The sequence below is a fragment of the Betta splendens genome, chromosome 15 (assembly GCF_900634795.4).
Source record: "Betta splendens chromosome 15, fBetSpl5.4, whole genome shotgun sequence".
Taxonomy (NCBI): domain Eukaryota; kingdom Metazoa; phylum Chordata; class Actinopteri; order Anabantiformes; family Osphronemidae; genus Betta; species Betta splendens.
The window spans coordinates 13,742,384-13,760,763 of record NC_040895.2 but is presented as its reverse complement, the minus strand read 5'-3'; the positions used below and the strand labels follow the sequence as shown (position 1 = coordinate 13,760,763).

General features: G+C 45.9%; 1 protein-coding gene across 3 annotated transcripts in view; it reads right to left on the bottom strand.

The window, feature by feature from the left end:
* The window catches only part of adam12b (ADAM metallopeptidase domain 12b), a 41,992-nt gene that overhangs the window by 10,525 nt on the left and 13,087 nt on the right, over window positions 1-18,380 (bottom strand). For all 3 annotated transcript variants that reach the window (XR_005898698.2, XR_005898699.2, XM_029175784.3), the window contains exons 4-12: window positions 13,636-13,714; window positions 11,721-11,797; window positions 11,025-11,214; window positions 10,316-10,381; window positions 9,540-9,611; window positions 9,268-9,437; window positions 9,102-9,186; window positions 7,269-7,417; window positions 1,596-1,773 (exon numbers count right to left, since the gene is read on the bottom strand). Coding sequence is in view for 1 of the 3 variants with exons in the window: in XM_029175784.3 (XP_029031617.1) it covers window positions 1,596-1,773; window positions 7,269-7,417; window positions 9,102-9,186; window positions 9,268-9,437; window positions 9,540-9,611; window positions 10,316-10,381; window positions 11,025-11,214; window positions 11,721-11,797; window positions 13,636-13,714 (1,066 nt within the window). In the remaining 2 variants the exon portion in view is untranslated. The remainder of the gene's footprint in view (window positions 1-1,595; window positions 1,774-7,268; window positions 7,418-9,101; window positions 9,187-9,267; window positions 9,438-9,539; window positions 9,612-10,315; window positions 10,382-11,024; window positions 11,215-11,720; window positions 11,798-13,635; window positions 13,715-18,380) is intronic.

The following is an 18,380-nucleotide window of genomic DNA, read 5'->3' as shown; positions in this document are numbered from 1 at the left end:
AGCTGAAATGGAGGAAATGCAGGAACAGACTTCAGGGATCAGTTTCAAAGTTTATCTTATAGCGGATGACACATCAGTTTTATTTTTCAAATAGCGTCATGCATCCTGCAGAAAACAGCTCCACGTGTCGTTCGTCCTCTGTCAGACTAGAGGTAATAGAGGTTTGTTGTGGACGCAGCTGCACGGCCCGTTTTCAGGTGATGGCTGGTTTTAGAAGTTTGCTCTAACTCTTTGACACACATAATGGGCTCACGTCAGAGCAAAGATCAAACAAGCAGAAGCTCCAGTGTGTCGTCATGATTTCGGACATTTGCTCTGTTACAATAGCGCCTACAGTTGCATCCAAAGGATGAACAACAAACATCACTTAGCTAAACAACCCAACGTATTGTTGATTTAGTCAGGTTAAAATGTTAATTCACCATGACTTAGCTCCATGTGGGACGTCAGTCCCAGTTGGCAAAACACCACAATATGAAAAACATTTTTTTTGGCATCTCTTTCTCTCTTCTTGCTTATTCAGGCACAAAACAACAAACATCACCAAAAGCAAATTATGTCGGCGACAGATTAATTATTGTTCCTTTGGTAATTGCTTAAAAACCCAGACTATTGTGTGATTTATGTGCCCTCTGCGAGCTGCTGGCATTTACCAGATACAGTCAACATTTCATATCGTCAGCTGATGCCGTCAGCACATGCTCTGATTATTAATTAGGATCCCAATAAAAATGTATAGTGTTCCACAAAACACTAGGTAAATATTAATGTCACATCAGTCAAATAAAGTCTAAATGTTGAAATATTGACTATTTGAAAAACTACATCAATCTGTATTCAATTTAGTAAATAACAAGCATCCGATGTGGCAGACGTCAAATATTGTTAATTGTTTGAGTCGCTGTTGCGTGGGGCAGTCGCGTTCCAAACTACAAACTGAAAACAACGCGCTCGTGGGTGGAGCCAATCCATCAGAGCGTGTCCAGCTGTGGCAGTTCAGAGAAAGCGCTCTTCAGCTCCAACCCGATTACACTGTTTGGTCTTTGTCACAAAGTTGGACAGTGGTTTGATTAATGGGCCTTCAGCAGGGATCTAAAGTCCACACGGCGGCTGTCAGAGCGTTTGTGCGGCACATGTGCGAGACAAGGTTTGATGTAAATAAAGCATTTATGTCAGTGGCCTTGGTTCCCTCAGCTTTCCGTGGCTCTGAGTGCTTTTAGGCTGTGTCAGTGTCAGGATGCTGCGCTATATTACGGGGCTGAGCTGTGGTTCTGGTTCTGGATGGCTGCCTACAGGACCGTCACAGTTGTTCGTTTGAAAAATGTCTTACAAAAGTGCACATCTGGACTTTCCTAACTATCGTCTTACTTATGAATATTAATATAGCAATTTTTTCCCACTGAATCTTGACTCACCAAAGCCTTAAATTGATTTTCTGACAATCTCTTGAATTTTAACTTTTGTTTGTTATCTCTTTCATGCTCTGCTTCATTTTCTCATATTCACGCGAAGCGGCCAGTGGTGCCTTAGTGGTGCAGACAGATCCACTCCAGTGGAGCAGGTGGGAATCAAAGGCTGCTGCACTGAGACGGTACCTCTGGTTCCCCACAGTCGCACTCCTCGCCCTCCTCCACGTAGCCGTTGCCGCACTTCTGTCCGCCGTACAGCACCTTGACCTCCGGCATGTTGTACAAACACATGCCCACGCCTTTCTCCAGACTGGCCGCGAGGTCCTTCTTGCTGCACGTGCTGAACACTGTTGGGAACGGATACCTGGAACAGAAAAGGACAGGCACGGTTGACTGAAGAGAAGGAATGAGGCGCTATTAAAAGTTCCGCAACCTGCTCGAGACGAGGTAAATGCTGCTTCACGTGTGTTTTTATCGATCTGAAGCCAAAATAACAACGAAAAGTGGCCTTAATCGTTCTGCTTTAAAAAAATAAAAGGCTTCAGGGTTCGCGCAGTACCGCACACTTAGAGTCCATTGCTGCAGTTTAAGGCACCAGTGCAACCAGTTTGCTACATGTAAATGGGACAACAAGCGCTGAGAACATGTTGTTCCTGATACGTTTCCACCCAGGACGCTTTATCTCAGTGAGGTTGTGTTAGCTGTGGAGATAGGTGTATTTTGAAAGGCCCAAACCATCATTTCTACATGTTACTTTCACTCCCTTGTACTGTATTGGCTCACCTGAAGTGCTGACTAATGTCTAATTTAGACAGGAGAGAAATTGGATTTCATATTGGAAATGGGAAAAATGTTATGACTAAAGATGAGACGGTGTGATGAGCCAATAACTGCTGTAAAGCCAGAGGGGATGCTCCTTTTGCTACAGTGAGCTTCTGTGAATCTGGGAAGCAAGCAGCAGAAATAACCAGGGGGGGTGAATGCAGACAGAGCACGGAAAACAAAAAAATATTATGAGGCATGAGTGAAAATACGGCGGTGACAGGCACAGACTCGCAGAATGAGTGAAAGCATGCAGGATGCAGGGGGCGCAGACGTGGGGCCGAGGCGGCGGCTGCATCTGACGACTGCCGGCGGAAACGGGTCCCGCGCACGCTCACGCAGCAAAGGGGCGACTGGGCTCTTAAAAAGGGGGTGATGCTCTCCCGGGCTGCTGCAATTGCATGGATGTTTCACTGCTGTTAGCCGACTACAGGGAGGAACCTCCTGAGGGCACTCGAGAGGGAACAGTGGATGCATTCAATGGTAGAGAAACGTGTTTGTTTCCCTCTGAAGAAACATGGACTTTCCAGGAACACAGAAAACATCCTCTTCCAACGGCTGCCCCCGGGTGAAACCGCCGCAGCCCCTTCTTTCAGACTGTCCCCCTTTGAGTGCTTTGTGTGTATAATGCTTTAATTCCCCCAACAACAACAAGTGTGTCTCAGTCTGCCCTCATCTGCTGCTTTGCTGCCCTGCACCCAGGCACCACACTCAACAGACAACATACAACAGACGCATCAAACAGCACTACAGGAAAGACCAAGGCTGATAACCACACACACACACACACACACACACACACACACACACACACACACACACACACACACACACACACACACACACACACACACACACACACACACACACACACAGATGAGTCCGCCGGAAACCCCAGAAAACAAAGAATTTAATATATGGATGTGTTTAATACAGTCAGCAGTTTTCAATAGAAAAGGCCATAAATCAGCATTAAATCATGGAGGAACAGCTGCAAGGTGCTCACATGACTCCGCAATAAACCCCCGCTGAATGCGTGTATTGTATTATCACAGCTGAGACCACATGGCTGCTCTGCCGTTCAGGAAATTAACTGCAGCGAGGGTCTGGGTTTCCCTGGATAATATTAGCTTAACGCCCAGCGCCGTCTCCAGGTGGAGGTTTCTGGGTGGAACCAAATAGTTTGAATAGTTACGCCAAATCTAATTAGTTTTGCCCTATTGGCGGTCATTACTGCTGGAAAGGCAAACATTCCGCCCACAATGGGAACGAGGAGAATAGAATGTAACCAGCAGTGTCACGCGATGTTACGCATGTGTGTTACCCTGTCACCCGCTCTGCATTGGCACCGGTCGCCTCCTCCTGACAGCTCCAACTAACTGAGCACTGAGGATATATAACACATACTGTTTTCACTCTGCAAACATATTGGTCCCTGCTAATATACAGAGCTACAGCTTTACTAAAATAGAAAGAAAGCAAAGGTGACAGCCGCACAAAATGATCTCGTAACATCCAGTCGAGTTCTCAAAGACCGAGACACTCGTGCATCGAGCAGCTTTTCCTTGATCTGCAGCCGTATGCGCAGCTCCATCTCCTCAGCACGCGAGGCCGGTGGGTTCAGAGGAGAGTCGGAATTAGTGGTAGTACGTCTGACACAGGCTGCTTGACCCAGCGCTGACCTTTCAGAGCGGAGGTCTCTGAGTGAGAGAAGTCATCGGAGGCTGATGGCCGGACAGCGGAGGCTGTGGTCCCATGGGACACAGTGATGGACACATGCTGATCCACACTGGGCCCATGAGCCTCGGTTCTAATTGTCAGGCAGACTTTTATGATTTTTATTATATTGTAACACAGTAATATAAATCTTATCAAAGAAAACAGCCACAGGTTTCTAAAAACAATTATTTGACATAACAAAGAGAAATGGCCTCATGGAAAACTAAGAGAGGTGTAATAGTCAAAATCGAATAAAACAGTTATAATACAGCTGCTTGCACATTTAGCTGCAACTAAACAATAAACAAACGGCCTTAACACAGATTTAAGGGTCTGGAGCTGACACTGCAACTAATACAGCTGCACACACATTTCAATAAGCATGAATAATATGAATAAGCAACTAGATGAGATGCTCAGGCAGATCAGCAGCTACTGCATAGACCGTGCACTTACTACAAAACTACGTGCGAAAGGTTGTTTTTATTTAAAACGGGATTCAGATTTGTCTCCTGTCTCGTCTCTCGCTCTTTAAGCTGCACCAGACACTGACACGCATTTAGGCCGCACTAAGCAGGGGAGACGCGTCTGACCTTTCCAGCAAATGCTAAGGCTGCAGCTCGGGCAGAGGCCCGCGGTGATTAAATAGCAGGCGGAAAATCTAAACAAGCCCCATTTGAATAGCGGCGTCCAGTAACGAGCGCTGCCTCGCGCTTTCCACCTCCTCACCCCGTTCGCACTCCGTGTTCCGGGCCAGGAAATAGCACGAGCTCCCTCCCCATCTTGACAAAGTGCTAACCTCCCTGCCTGCGAGTCCACCCACCGCTCCCTGCTGTGTTCCAGCTTTCTTCCCATTTATACACACACAGACACCAAAAAAAGTACGTTTGAGCTTCCTCCCCACTTTCATATGATGCAACTCTTACTTCAACTTCTAAGATATTCCCACTTCAAAATGTCACCATCGGCTCTGCTCCTCTGTCCCTCAACGCCGCCCCCCCCCGTCTTTGACACCCATGTGCACCTAAATAATTCCCTCCTTGTCATCTTTCTCCTGTTTGTCTCTGGCTCTTTGTGTTTGCCTTCCTGTTTTACTACTGAGGCAGATAAAAGACAAACGGAGGCGCTGCGTCCTCGCCTCGCCTGTCTACCCAGGCATAAAGCACCTCTCTGCAGAGATCTCTCGCACTGTGCCATGGCCCTGATTGCAGCTGGCAGCGTCACTGATAATCACGTCATTTAGATGCAGGCTGTCCTCTCCTCCATTAGCAAGTCTAAGCCGTGGAGTATCCCAAACACACAGTCAAACGAGTTACAATGATGCGTTTAACATTCCGAGGGCATCGAGCCGAGGGTCAAAGGAGGTTGTTAATATGAAAAAAAGGGGAGAGAAGCAGATCTGTGTTGGGGGAAATGACTTCTAGATTGGTTTGTGAAATTATTGGTTTTGTCAACAGGAAACTTGTGAATTCGGGCTGGTAGTTCACAAAATTCAATTTGGGAGATAACCCGCCGAGTCAGGCTCAAACGTGGGCTCCAGAAAGTCTGCAAAATCCCCCTTTCAGGATGATTCAGGAACTCTGGCGTTCAAGACAACGTACATTCAAGCAAAAGATGCTTTTATCACATCTTTTCAGGTCATCTTTTAGTTTATCTCTAGAAAAACCTGCAATCAGTGTTTAAGGTATAGATGTTAATAATTAAATAGGGAAATGATTCTGAGACAGAGTCAGTATTTCAAATGTCACCAGAGTGTATGGATTTATCCTGCACCCTTTACTCAGCAAACAGATGATGTTTCAGAATAAAAGGTCACTGGCGTCCTCTCTCAGCCAAGCTCATGGTTGTGAAGCACAAAGTGTTGAAAATGGACTCTACTTCATGGACCTGTTTTATTACCAAGGTTTTAGCAACACCGTGACTCATTCGAACCCGTTTGCAGCCTTGCATGACATCACTAGAACGTCTCGTGCGAGCATGTTTGAAACCGCGCTCTCGTCCAGCGGTGCTCGTCGTGCATTATGCATTTGCTTCTGCCAAGTAATTGTTGTAGCATGAGGACATCAGGATGAGCTCACCGCGGCCGCAGCCTGAACAAACCAGCAGAGTTTGACAGCATGTAAAAACTCATTATTTTACACGATTCTTTGCTGTTTCTGTGACAGGATTTGCTTAAAGCAAAACTGTTTTTAATCTGCATTTAATGGCAGTTCTTTTTAAGAAACACAAGCATTTGAATGAATATAAAACCTTTACACATCACCCTGCACATCACTACATTGATCCTGCTACACTATGAGCGACTTGGATTATTGTTCGAGGCCAATACTCCAATACTAACACGTACATATGGCAAGTTGTAGATTGGAAGCTGCTTTGGTTGCTAAAATCAGTCCTCCTGTTCATCCTGGCAAACACTGCTCTGCTTTCAGTGTATAAGAGATATGGAACTAAATCAAGCTAAATATCTGTGTGTAATTGTGAGCACGATGAATGCTAGTGACAAAAATCAAACCAAAATACTTAAAACGCAAAGCTTTTTGCTTTTTAACAAGACAGTTTTAGAAGATCCATGTGTTGGATAGAAGTCAGCCAGACTCGATGATGATGGTGTGTGACAGGTGGCTCTGCGTTTTATTTTGAAAACTCAGTAAAAACATATTAATGACAACAGCATCTGTGACTTAACAGTGTGGAAGTTATTCTGACCACATTCCTCTACAGCTTGTGGGACTCACCAGGCGGCACCGGACCGCGGGTGAAATCTGCTATTGTGCTGTTCCTCTTATCGGCTCGGTGTTTACTAAGAGTCGCAGAGTCCATCACTCGCAGCAGCACTGTTATCTCAGTGACCCAGGCCACGAGAGCAGAATGCTAGAACAGCTGCTTTCGTCTAGTGTGTGTGTGTGTGTGTGTGTGTGTGTGTGTGTGTGTGTGTGTGTGTGTGTGTGTGTGTGTGTGTGTGTGTGTGTGTGTGTGTGTGTGTGTTGAGCCCACTCTCATGCATAAACAAGAAGCATCACATACAAATGAAGCAAAGGTCCAACCTGTGCCACCAGTGAAGCCTAATTAATCATAAACGGTTGCTGTTTAACAACACACCCACAACTAAGCGCACCAATTATGGTTTTACTGTATCTGCTCCCAGCTGCGTCTACAAACTTTGCCTACTGTATCAACAATTAAACTGGAGCACACTGAAATTTGAATATTATGGTAAACCACCAAAGCAATGTGAACTCTAAATACTGTACACACGTAGGGGATGAATGACTGGAACAGGCTGAATAAGGAGTCTGGGGATCCCCGTGCTCTTACCCTGTGGAGGGAGTCATGATGCAGCCCCCGCGGTCGGCCGTCATCCGACATCCGCAGCCGCGCTCTGGGGTGTCGTGGTTCATTCCAAAGTTGTGTCCCAGCTCATGTGCCAGCGTCACGGCTGCGCCCAGGGGGTTCTCAGAGTGGTCCTAAGAGGAAGAACAGAGTGTGCTCACGTAAAACATTATGGGCAGCCCCTGACTGGGACTTTACAGGAAGCAGCCGTTACTTTGGAAGTTATGGGAGATAAATAAGTCCCACTGAAGAACACAGGCAATCAAAATAACCATAATGATAATGCAAAGTTCAAAGTAGACAATTTTAAGCTGCAGACTCCCAGAACAGTTCAGTAACTGTCCCATCTCTCTCATCCTCCTCCGATTACTCGTTCCCCTCAAGAAGGCCTGAATTCCATTACGCCCGCAGAACCAATCACCCCGGCTGCCAGTGGAGCCGGCGTCTCCATAAAACTACTCCTGTTTGACTCAACACTACGCCCATAGAAAGACAACTGGTCTTTATGAGGTAAAGAGTGGGGGGTCAAATTATGTTAATTAAGTGACTAATCAAGGTGGAGAGGGAGCACCACGTAATCAAACCAGTATAAAACTTTCAATTTTATATTCCACACGAGGAAACCTCGTAACTAAGGTTCGAATTGGAAAAATGTCCTTGTCAGTAAATCCTTGATGTTCAGGATGCAGCGTTTCATCAGGCCCCTGTGCTCCTTAAATATCTCCTGCCGCCGACATGAGAAAATCGCATCGAAAGTGACGGGACGCGGCGGAGTCGAGGGCAGCCGAGCTATTTTCTGCCCTGATTACAGAGCGGCGACGCGGGGAGCGGCACCCTGCCTCACGACAGGAGCAACGGGGAACTTTTCATCTGCCTCCGTCACGGGAAGAACGCATGCCCGTTGTGTGAAACACTCGAGCGCATCCTCATGAAAGAAAAAAAAAAATGAATATGAGAATCAGCAGAAAAGGATGAAGCCACACTCATTAGTAGGAATCAGAACTCGAGTGTGGACTACAACCCCAAAATGTTCTTATCAATGACATCATCATAATAACCCAGAATAAAATCATATACAGTGTACTATACTGTAGCTACTGTGAGCCTTTTAATGTAATAATTCCCATATACATAGGCACATTTGACTAAATATACAACATCTAAAACTCAAGCTGGTTAACACATGCTAGCGTGTGGCTTGACTTGCCCACCCTGTAACTGGCGACACGTTTTTTATTCTCAGCCCAAACCATCTGCTGCCGGCAAGTAATGGGAAGGACAAACATCTGGAGGAGGCTCATCGCGGCTCCAGCCAGCGGAAAACACGTCCGTTAATGCCGGGGACACATCTGGGCTGGGGTATAAAGGCGCGGGCCCGATACCCGCCTTGTGATTTGGCCTCGGCGCCGTGCGTCGCAGGCAGGTAATGTACTCTGTATGTGTTTGGATTTGAACGCGTGCCCTGCGAGAACTGGCGCAGGCCATTCATCACGCCTCATGAAAATGGAAATGCGTTTGTTTAATTGCCGCCTGCTCCGCTCCGCCTTCCAGCGATGTCGCAGGGTCCCCCCACGGACCCCCGCCGGCCTGACCTCATCAGGGCGCCGGCGTGACTCAGCTCCTTGTTTTTATCATATCCATTTGTGCAGGTGGGCGTTCGACAAAGCCACGAATGTTTATACAATTAACGCTTAAAACCGCGACTTCCTGCGTGACGCGTCCCGCTCCCAAAAACAATGAGCACCTATGTGTCCGTCATGTGTTGGCTGCTGAATCAGAGGAAGCGGAGGGTGGAGGGCGCGAGCGCTGGGGCCTCACCATGACGATGCCTCCCGACTGCTCCACGGTGCACATGCTCATTATGGGCGCCATGCCGATGGTGGTGCCCTGGAAGTAAACGCCGCTGTAGCAGAGAGAGAAGGGCCTTAGAAGCTCAGGTTCAGTTCAGTTCAGTTCAGGTCAAACGTTACAACTAAGCGTCCACCTTATGAGCTGCGCGTTATCGTGACCTTTCTGGGGCAGCAGCTTGACCTTGCGCCAGTCCAGGAACTCGTGCAGCGTGGCGAAGGGGTCCTGGGTGACGGGACACTTGTCAGAGTCACTCCACACTTCCAGGCCGACCAAGGCCACGCGGATGTTCAAGGCTCTGTAAAACTAGAGGAGGAGACGCTGATGACAAGCATTGTCCGAGAAACACATTCCCATTAACCCTGCAGGGTTTCTATTATAAACGGGATCCTGCAGGAGATGCTTTACCTTGTCGACATAATTGGCTATTTCTGCCAGTCTCTGTTTCACCTTCTCCAAGTCCTTCCCGTGTTTCTGATACTGAAAACAAAATTACATGTAATCAGCGGTGCATCATTTACACCCACGAGGGGCTGTTTTGCATGGAGCCCTAAAAGCTACCGTGGTTAGTCATTTTCGTAAATAAATAAAAAAAGGGAAAAACAAACAGCAGACCCACACAGAACACTTCAGAACTCCCATGAAGCCCGTATTTTGTAGGACTCAGACATTCGCAGGCACTGCTACTGAATTTCTTGTTAGGTAGATTTTCAAGCTGTGACCACCTGGATGTGGAGAAATCTCCCAGCGTTAGAGATGAACGCTACGACCACAGGGAGCAGGTATATTGGCAGATATGACAGCCTGCACAGCTTTGGATCGGTCCTTCCATTTCCACCCCGCTGCGCAGCCACCTGCGGTTGGAACTGCTCTTCAAATCTGAGGCCGACAACATCCTTGATCCCTTTTTCTCCCACTCCCTGTTTCCTTTCTTCCCATTTGGACCAGTGGCATTAGTTGAGGATTTGCCAGCAGGAAAACCCACAATGAGTCAGTGCTTATGGGAGAGTCGTCCGTATCCTGCCTTTTCCTGTTTCCTGCTCCCCAACGCTGGGGAATCGCTCTGAACTTCCTGTCAACATGAACCCACAGCCACCAGACCACACTGCTCGTTGCACACTGACCTAATTCTGAAGCTGTGCTGCTCCTACAGTGTTTACTGTAAGTAGAGGTTCATACTGTACCTCTCTGTTGTCTGCAACAATGATCAGCTCCACGTACTTGGTCGTCTTCTGAGCGTGTCTTTTATGCTAAGGTGAAGACAGATTTTGCATGTTAAAAATTCAATAAAATATGTTTTTCAAAGTCAAAATCAGATTTCTGTGGGTTTTATGTTTGACTCTCATCAATACACGAAATAATGAAATAAATGTTGTTAATATGTCTTAAAATGGTACAGCTGCAACTGAACCACCTGCAACGTTGTCTAAACTCACCCACAGCATTATGGGAAATAATAGTCAGTCACATGGCCAAACTCTCCTTAGTGTCTCATCCATTATTGTGGAACTGATCGTCTTGTCAGATCTCAGGGTTCTTTGCTGTACATTTTAGTATGTTGGCAAGTCTCACTTCAATTCCACTCAAATGGAGTTTTTAATGCTCGGGAACAGTGGCAGATGGATGGCGCACCTGCTCCGAGCCCATCGCAGGCCAAATATCCTGCATAAGCCTTTGGATAAAATGAGTCAACCCAAGGCAAAAACCTCAGAACTTGTCCAACCTGGTCCGACTGCCAAACTGCTGATCTTTGATCAAATGCCCATTTACTGCATCTACCATCAAGCTAATTTTAGCCAGAAAAACTCCCCTTAGAAGGAGTGAAAATGTAAAGCACGGGAGCTTTGAATGATCATATCCAACGATTGCATAACAAACACAGTATGATCTCACCCTGGTATGGAACGTTTGGAGGGGGCTTTGAATGTGGCGTTCAGGGGCAACAGAAGAAAAGTTAAAGCCGTGGCCACAGGCTCCGGGGGTCAGCTGGAGGTCCTCCACTCGGTAGATGAAGTGCTCTCCTGTGCTGTGGCCAGACGCCGGCTCCAGGATGAATGTCTGGTTTTCAAATGCAATGAAGCCTCTGCAGAAACAACAGCACAGCTCTGACAAAGGCCCTTCAAGGCGTAACCGGCGGCTGAACAAAGCTCTAGTGGACTTTGTGACCAAACAGTTCTTTGCCTTTGACAAAAGAGCTTCTACAAACATGCCCAATAGTTTTATGCTCAGCAACAGAACCTTCACATTCTAATGAGCTCAGTCATTTTAACCCACAAACTGATTCCAATTATGTTTCTTTGCTTTTTAATTAGACAGGAGCTGCTACGGTTTAAGACTTGAGTGATGCCGAATTCTTCAATCTGCCATTTACCGTACAGTAAATCGGGTCATTAAAAACAGCAGCATGACAATCCCAGCCCAAACGACAGGTATTTACTGGATGTCTCTGTAGTCGAAGACCATGAGGTGTGACGTTTCCTATTCCTGCGAGTCACGCGCCGGCCGAACCGCTCAGGAGCGGTGGGCGCGTAGCGTGAACACAGACGCTGACTGGCAAACGGCCCTCAAAGGGCATAAAACAGTCCTCACCGAAGGCCCGAGCAGGCGCTGAGCGTGACGTCAGAGTTCCGGCGGGCCCGGACCTCCCCGTGGTAGTAGCAGTTATTCTGGAAGAGACTGTAACTTTAACAAAGGAGCCTTTACATATTGGAGATGAAAATCATTTATGCAAAGAATGCTTCACCCACTGGATAATGTGATAAAAAATTTATTGTGGAAAAAAAATAACAAGGTCTTTTACATTTCCTGTAACAGAAGCTCTAGTCTGACATCAAAAGGCTAAAGGAGGATAAGACGTAATTCAACTGTGCTCATGCTGTCTTACATTATGTTCATTTAAATCAACATGCTCTGAAGATCAGATGCGCCTTCATCCGCCTCTCAATACAAACAGGCCTTTAGAAATGAATGCAACCTGCACATTTGAAGGGAGAAGCTGTTTAGCTGGCAAGGATGGAAGGTGACAGGAGGATTAGTCACTGTTAGAGCAAATCGTTTTTTACTATGATTTGTTATGAAAGTAGTGAGATAAATGTGTTTTTGGTTAGAGTTCTGCAATAGATCGATGAATAAATAAATCCCTGAGTTCCTGATTCAGGTGACGATAGAGATTCAATACATTAAGTATTAAAATAGAGCAACTACAAAGGCTCCTGTGCTCAGGCTGTGCTTGACCTAGATTAGTTCACCTTTCATAGTAGAACACCAGGAAGCGATAGAGACGGTCTGGATTAATTATGCTCAGAGTTTACAGTATATGGAGCTACAAGCGTTCTCACGTAGATTTTTGGTTATAAGCTCATTCTAGAGGATTTCCTGAAGCTACACAAGCAGATCAGAAATGAAACACAGCTTGGTTCACCTCCCAAATCCCAGTAAAGGTGTGTTTTATTCCCATTGTCAATCCTTCTGTTTCACACTAGAAAGCATTGTATATAAGCTTGATGCCAATTATCATTAAAGCTAGATGACATTTAAATTTAGTCAAATATTTAAATCTTGATTTAGAGATTTTCATTACTTCTTTTTTGCAGATTTCTCTTAGGGGATGGTTTATTACCAGTTCAGGTCTATCTACTGATGCCTCTTTGATACTTGGCTGATTCCGAGCTCAGCGGCAGCAGGTGCTGGAGATGTGCAGCTGCGTGAAGCTTATCTAAGACAATACAGTATCTGACAGCCTGATGCAACGTCTGGAACAATCCCTCCATCACAACCGCCCCACTAACCGTGAGGAATATGCACTTGCCAATCATTGATCTATCGCTTCTCCTGCGAACTGTGAGCGACCTGTCAAACTGTCTTCACTGCTGTGCAGTTCTTACCGTGATTTCAATCTATACATAGTCTCAAAAGGCCAAATAACTTTTAATGAAGTTAAATAGAGGCAGACAGAACATTTTCAAAGTCACAGAGCAGGTATCTGCAATACCACAGTAATGTAAAAGTGCCTTTATTGTCCGCTTTAAACACCTTCAACACCTTCAGATGATAACACGTCATTTTCATTGAACTAATTTTAATTAGTTTTATTTAAAAACGAAAGATCTTCTTTTGTTTTGAAAGGCTTTTCTTTCTGTACTGTATGTAAAAATGTAAATGCAAACGCTTTAAACACATTCAACACCTTCATACAGTAAAATAATACGTCATTTCCATTGAACAAATTTTTTTGTTTTGAAAAGATTTTCTTTCTGTAGTCACATGAATAAAATACATGGGTAGCAGATAAAAGGCCTATATCCTATAAATCTATCCTGATCGAAACCTTGGCTTAAACTGAACAAGCATAAAACGCAGCTCATCATAAAGTAGGTCAGAGGGTGGAAAACGCTATAGAAAACGCACACTGTGGTGATCTTAACTAATCGCTCTTAATCTTTGCATTAGATACAAATTACACTTAACATTTGATTATGATATGTGATACTTAGAGGCACCATACCGTGAAGTTGTGAGCACCAGTGACCACGCTTCCATCCTCCCGGTAATGCCTCTCAGTGTAATGACTCGCAAAAAGGCCCCTAAGAGGAGAACAAAAGAAAAACAGATGCATGAAACATTTTTCAGAGCTTAATATATATATTATATATATATTATGGAAAAGTGCTCATTACAGTAGGTTATGTTACAATACACAGGACCGAATCGTCTGTGTACAGTAGGTGATGTGCACGTGTCCCGAGTCCCCCGGCGTTCAGTCCCCGTTGAGGTAATTACTGCACGCATGTGCACGTCTGTGCACGTACGCGCGTTTTGCGCGATTCCCTCCTCAGGCCACGAGCAGATGGACACAGAGCCCCACCCCGAGCGCTGGCAGAGGAGCGGTGGGAACGCCCGTGCTCTGCAGCTGCTCCGTCACACTGTGCACGCGTCGATCTGGAGGAGACGCACGAGCGCGAACAAGCTGATGGAAATAACCGAAAAGTGCCAGTTCCACCAGCGAGCCACGCGTGACGACGGAGGACTGGCCGTTGCATGTGCACAACAAACCACAGGATTTACAAAGGCAGAGGGGGAGATCAAGGGGACTTAAAAACTGGAAAACAGCGTTCATCGCTCATCCCACACAGCTTACATGTCCCACAAACAGAATTAGACGGGTGGATGGAGCCAGTGCGCTCTTTTCACACTCCATCTTATCTGCACATTTAAAGTTCACTTTCTCTGTGACCCCTTTAAAAAGGATCAATCCTGTGCCGCTCAGGCCTGAACACATTTAACTTCATTAAACACTTATTATCGCCTAATGTGCCTTATCACGCTATTAGCGAGCTCTAAACCAAATCTGATAAGCCAGCAACCAGTAATAACTTTAAAGCGCCCGGTACGTCTCATTAAAAATGGATGCCGCGTGGCAGAGGCGCGTACAGCGCGCTTAGCAGACAATGAAAAGATAAACCGACAGCGACGCTGCGCCGGGCTGTTCAAAATGCTCTAACGAAGGATGCGTTTGCTGCACGGGGGGGATTTGCGTCACGCGAGCGGTAATTCCCAGTAAATGCCCCCGTGCTGCATTACGAGGGCTGGGCTGGGAAAGCCAGCTTAGGGCGGCGCGGCCCCTGGCCCAGGACACACACGCCACTAAAGCTGTGGGTTTACACGTTAGAATCTGCCTGTAATCAACTCCCTGGCACGCGTGCACGGAGGTAATGAGGCCGCGAGCGCGCGAGGAGGGGTCCCGCCGCCCGCGCCGCCCGCCCCGCCCGCCCCGGAGCTGGCCGCCGTGGGAGCGTCTGTCTCTAAATGACCCCTGATGATGAGCAGATGACAGCGGGGGGAAATGGCCGGCCGCGCCCGGCAGAAGAGGCCAGATCGGCCTGAGAGCCTGCGTGTTTACTGTGAACGTTATCGTCGCCTGAACTACGCCAGAGGAGGAGAACGATGGTGGGGTTTGTCTGATGCAGGGACTTCCCACTTTGAGTTCTGATACAAGAACAGTTTATAAGGAATCACACACTTTATCATGTTATGACAATCCTTATTTTCTCCACATTGGTATAAAATCCAATATCTGCCTCATGATTCAGCACTTTTAAGAGCTTGTTGCCATTCATCAGACGCAGTCGTCTAATTAATGATTCATTAATAGTTGCCCAGGTTAATTGTGATGAATGGGGGGCTGTTTAATGGCTCCTTAGGGAGGCGGGAACTACGCTTCTTTGTCTTAAAAAATAATCTCCCATCTCTTTCTCCTTTTCAAAACTAATTTCATGTCTGACAATTAATTTGCCGCCTGTGTTGCCCGTTGTGCCTTTAAGCCAGATTAATGGTTCTCCACAGCGTCCATGATTAGGATGTTGAGTTCCTCTTTGAAAAGGGATGTTCAAGGAGATTTAAAGCGACACCCACACATCCCGAACCCCTCGTCGCGTCGCTACAATAGCCGCTCTTTGTGATTCCTGTCAACCTTTCAACTTCTTTGCAGATGTTCCAGATGAACGTGGTCCCTTTCTTTGATATAAGTGGATCGCTGACATAGATCCTACTGTATGAATAGCTGCTCGATATATAACTAGCAGAATGCAGGGAGCATCCAGACAAGGACAGAGAAAAAGTCATTACAGCCAACCTCACAAAGTCCCTCCTCCCTTTTTGCTGCACAGTGAAAAATATCAATTTTGACTTTGTGCCTTTTTCTTGAACTTATTGAAGATATAACTGCTGTCATTGCTGCACAGAGCCGCTATTTCTTCTCTTTGAAAGGAAAAACTCAGACCTACAGCAAAAGACACTATAATAGATGAATCAGTGAAGCTGAAACCCTGATCAGTGGTTTTGACAACCATCTGTTTCTCAGGCATCTAAAATGTACAGTGTTTTGTGCGCATCCGAGCACAGAGCCTCATTTACATGTGTGTGATTCCATGCCCCATGTAATAATTCACCATTATAGAAAGACCCTTAAGCGTGAAACCATAATAGGGAAATGTGGCTTCTCTTGCAGATTCTTCACTTCCTTTGAAGAGAACTAACTTCAGTAATGTTGTTTAATCCACTCTCCCCACAAGCCCAACCCTGAGCCTTCCTACAGTAGCTGCTTGGAAAAGAGTGCACTGCTACTGAAGGAGACAGAGATGAAGAGGATCTAAAGGAGGTGTGGCTGACAGGTCTAATTCCATTTCCACATGTAGACGTGCTGCAAATTGATTTGCATACAGCTCAGTGTCCCTTCAGCTTGGGCTTTGCCCGTGGAGAGTGCACTGGAGTGTACAAAGCTAGACAAACGCACACAGAGGAAAACATCCCCCACATCTGTTCGATCTCGTTGTGGGGGAAGAAAATCTACTTGGGTACGAGATTCTAGAATTGGTCGCATACATTTGTAATCACTGCACTGTTTTTAACTACTTATAACCACGGCCTACATTAGAACTCAGGGGCGTGAAGTCTGTTTAGAGTCAGATGGGGAACAACGCACAGCAACTTGAATGTGAATGCATTTCCACTGAAGAGTATTGGCAGTCAGCGAGGGGCACGGGATAATCTGTGGTGGGATCACCAAAGTCCTCTGAGCCTCTGAAACGTTCGCACAAAATGTCATACTGTACCAGTCAGTTCGGTCCGAAACCAACTGGCTGTGGCTAAAAGGCATTAATGACAGAGGAGACTCACATTTTCCAATATTAGTGCTCCAGCAGGCAGCGACCCAATGTGAAGGCAGCAGGATAATTAATGGGCCAAGCCTATTTAAATATTGATTGACCAAAGCAAAGACAACGTTCTAATGAGTCGAGACCCTTCTTTGCTTTGTTAAAAGTCACATTGAGAGCATAATAAAGTTCTGTGCAAATTCCCAGACGTTGACAAATTTCCTGAAATTAAATTTTTACCAAGACCGACAAACAACCCAATATTAGCACAAGACATACGCGTTTGTGCCATGTTTAGAGAGATTAAGGACAGAGGGGCCCTGCAGACACAGATGCACCAGTGAGTCTATGTGGTCAGACACACATGAGGCTGTGAAGGACGGTGACATTCGCTGGCGTCTTTGGGCTCAGCTGCGAATGCAAAGCTGCCTTTTGTCAGTGAATCTCCAGGAGAACACGTTCACCCAAACAAAATGATAAACTGGAGTCCCTCAGGAACTCTAGTGTGTTTGTTTTACCGACTGCACCCGTTTCCTGACACCTTTACAGCAATATATTATAATACAAGACAAATGCACTATGTACATCTCATCTCAAGAACTCAGATCACTCCAATTACTACATTTCCTCTAAACGAAAGGCCTCACATCATAGCGAGTCGTCTCTATATGTTCCGACCGGCTCTAGAACTTTACCTGTTCACCTTGTGCCAAATTAGCCGCTGGCATTTGTATCCTCCACGCACGTCGCACCAGTGGGGCAGTTTGTTGTAATTAAAGCACCGAGCTCTCATGCTTAAATGTAGACTGTGAAATGTGTGGCTAAAGGCTTTTATTATCCTCACTGAGGATTTCTGGCCGTCTGTGGAAAATGGTTCACGCTCAGAAAGCCTGGAGGCAACACCTCACACCACCACCAAGCAGCAAAGCATCAGCTCTCTGCATTGTAAGAGGCAAACCTGCTGCTAAGTCTAATCACCAGCTGAGAGACTGATGTTCTTGCCCACATCTCATCTTACTACACTGTAAAAGGACCGTTAGGTCACTTTAGTTGTTTACTTAAGTCTTTTGCTGACTTATTAATCAGTTACTTACTTTAATTTGCTCGTTAATATCATCCGGTACAAAAAAAAGCACACACTCATCATCGCCAGGGTAAGTTTGACCCCAATCCAATAAAAAAACACCTAACATGATATTCCTGAACAATCATCAAACTAATCCATCTTCTAAAATCTTTTGCACATTTTGCCTTAAGGCGAATTATTTGCTGATGTGCAGATTACAAAAGGCCACTTAACCTCCTCTAATGTTCCTTTCGCATAGTGAAACTGATATATGGAGATCGAGTTTGTGCAGAAGCATCAAATCTTCATTAAGAAGTTGTGAGAGGGAGGCATTTCAATAAATTTCTTTTTGTTTGCCTGCCCAGTAGTGAGATGAACTGTTCCTTGCGATGCTGCGTCAATATTCCCATCCATAACAAGCCACACTCTGGAACTAATGGGTGACTAGGGATCTTCAAGGGAGGTGGTCTCTTGTTATTCATTGAAAACAAGTAAACACATGCATAAATGTTAATGTCAGAGGGTTCCTAT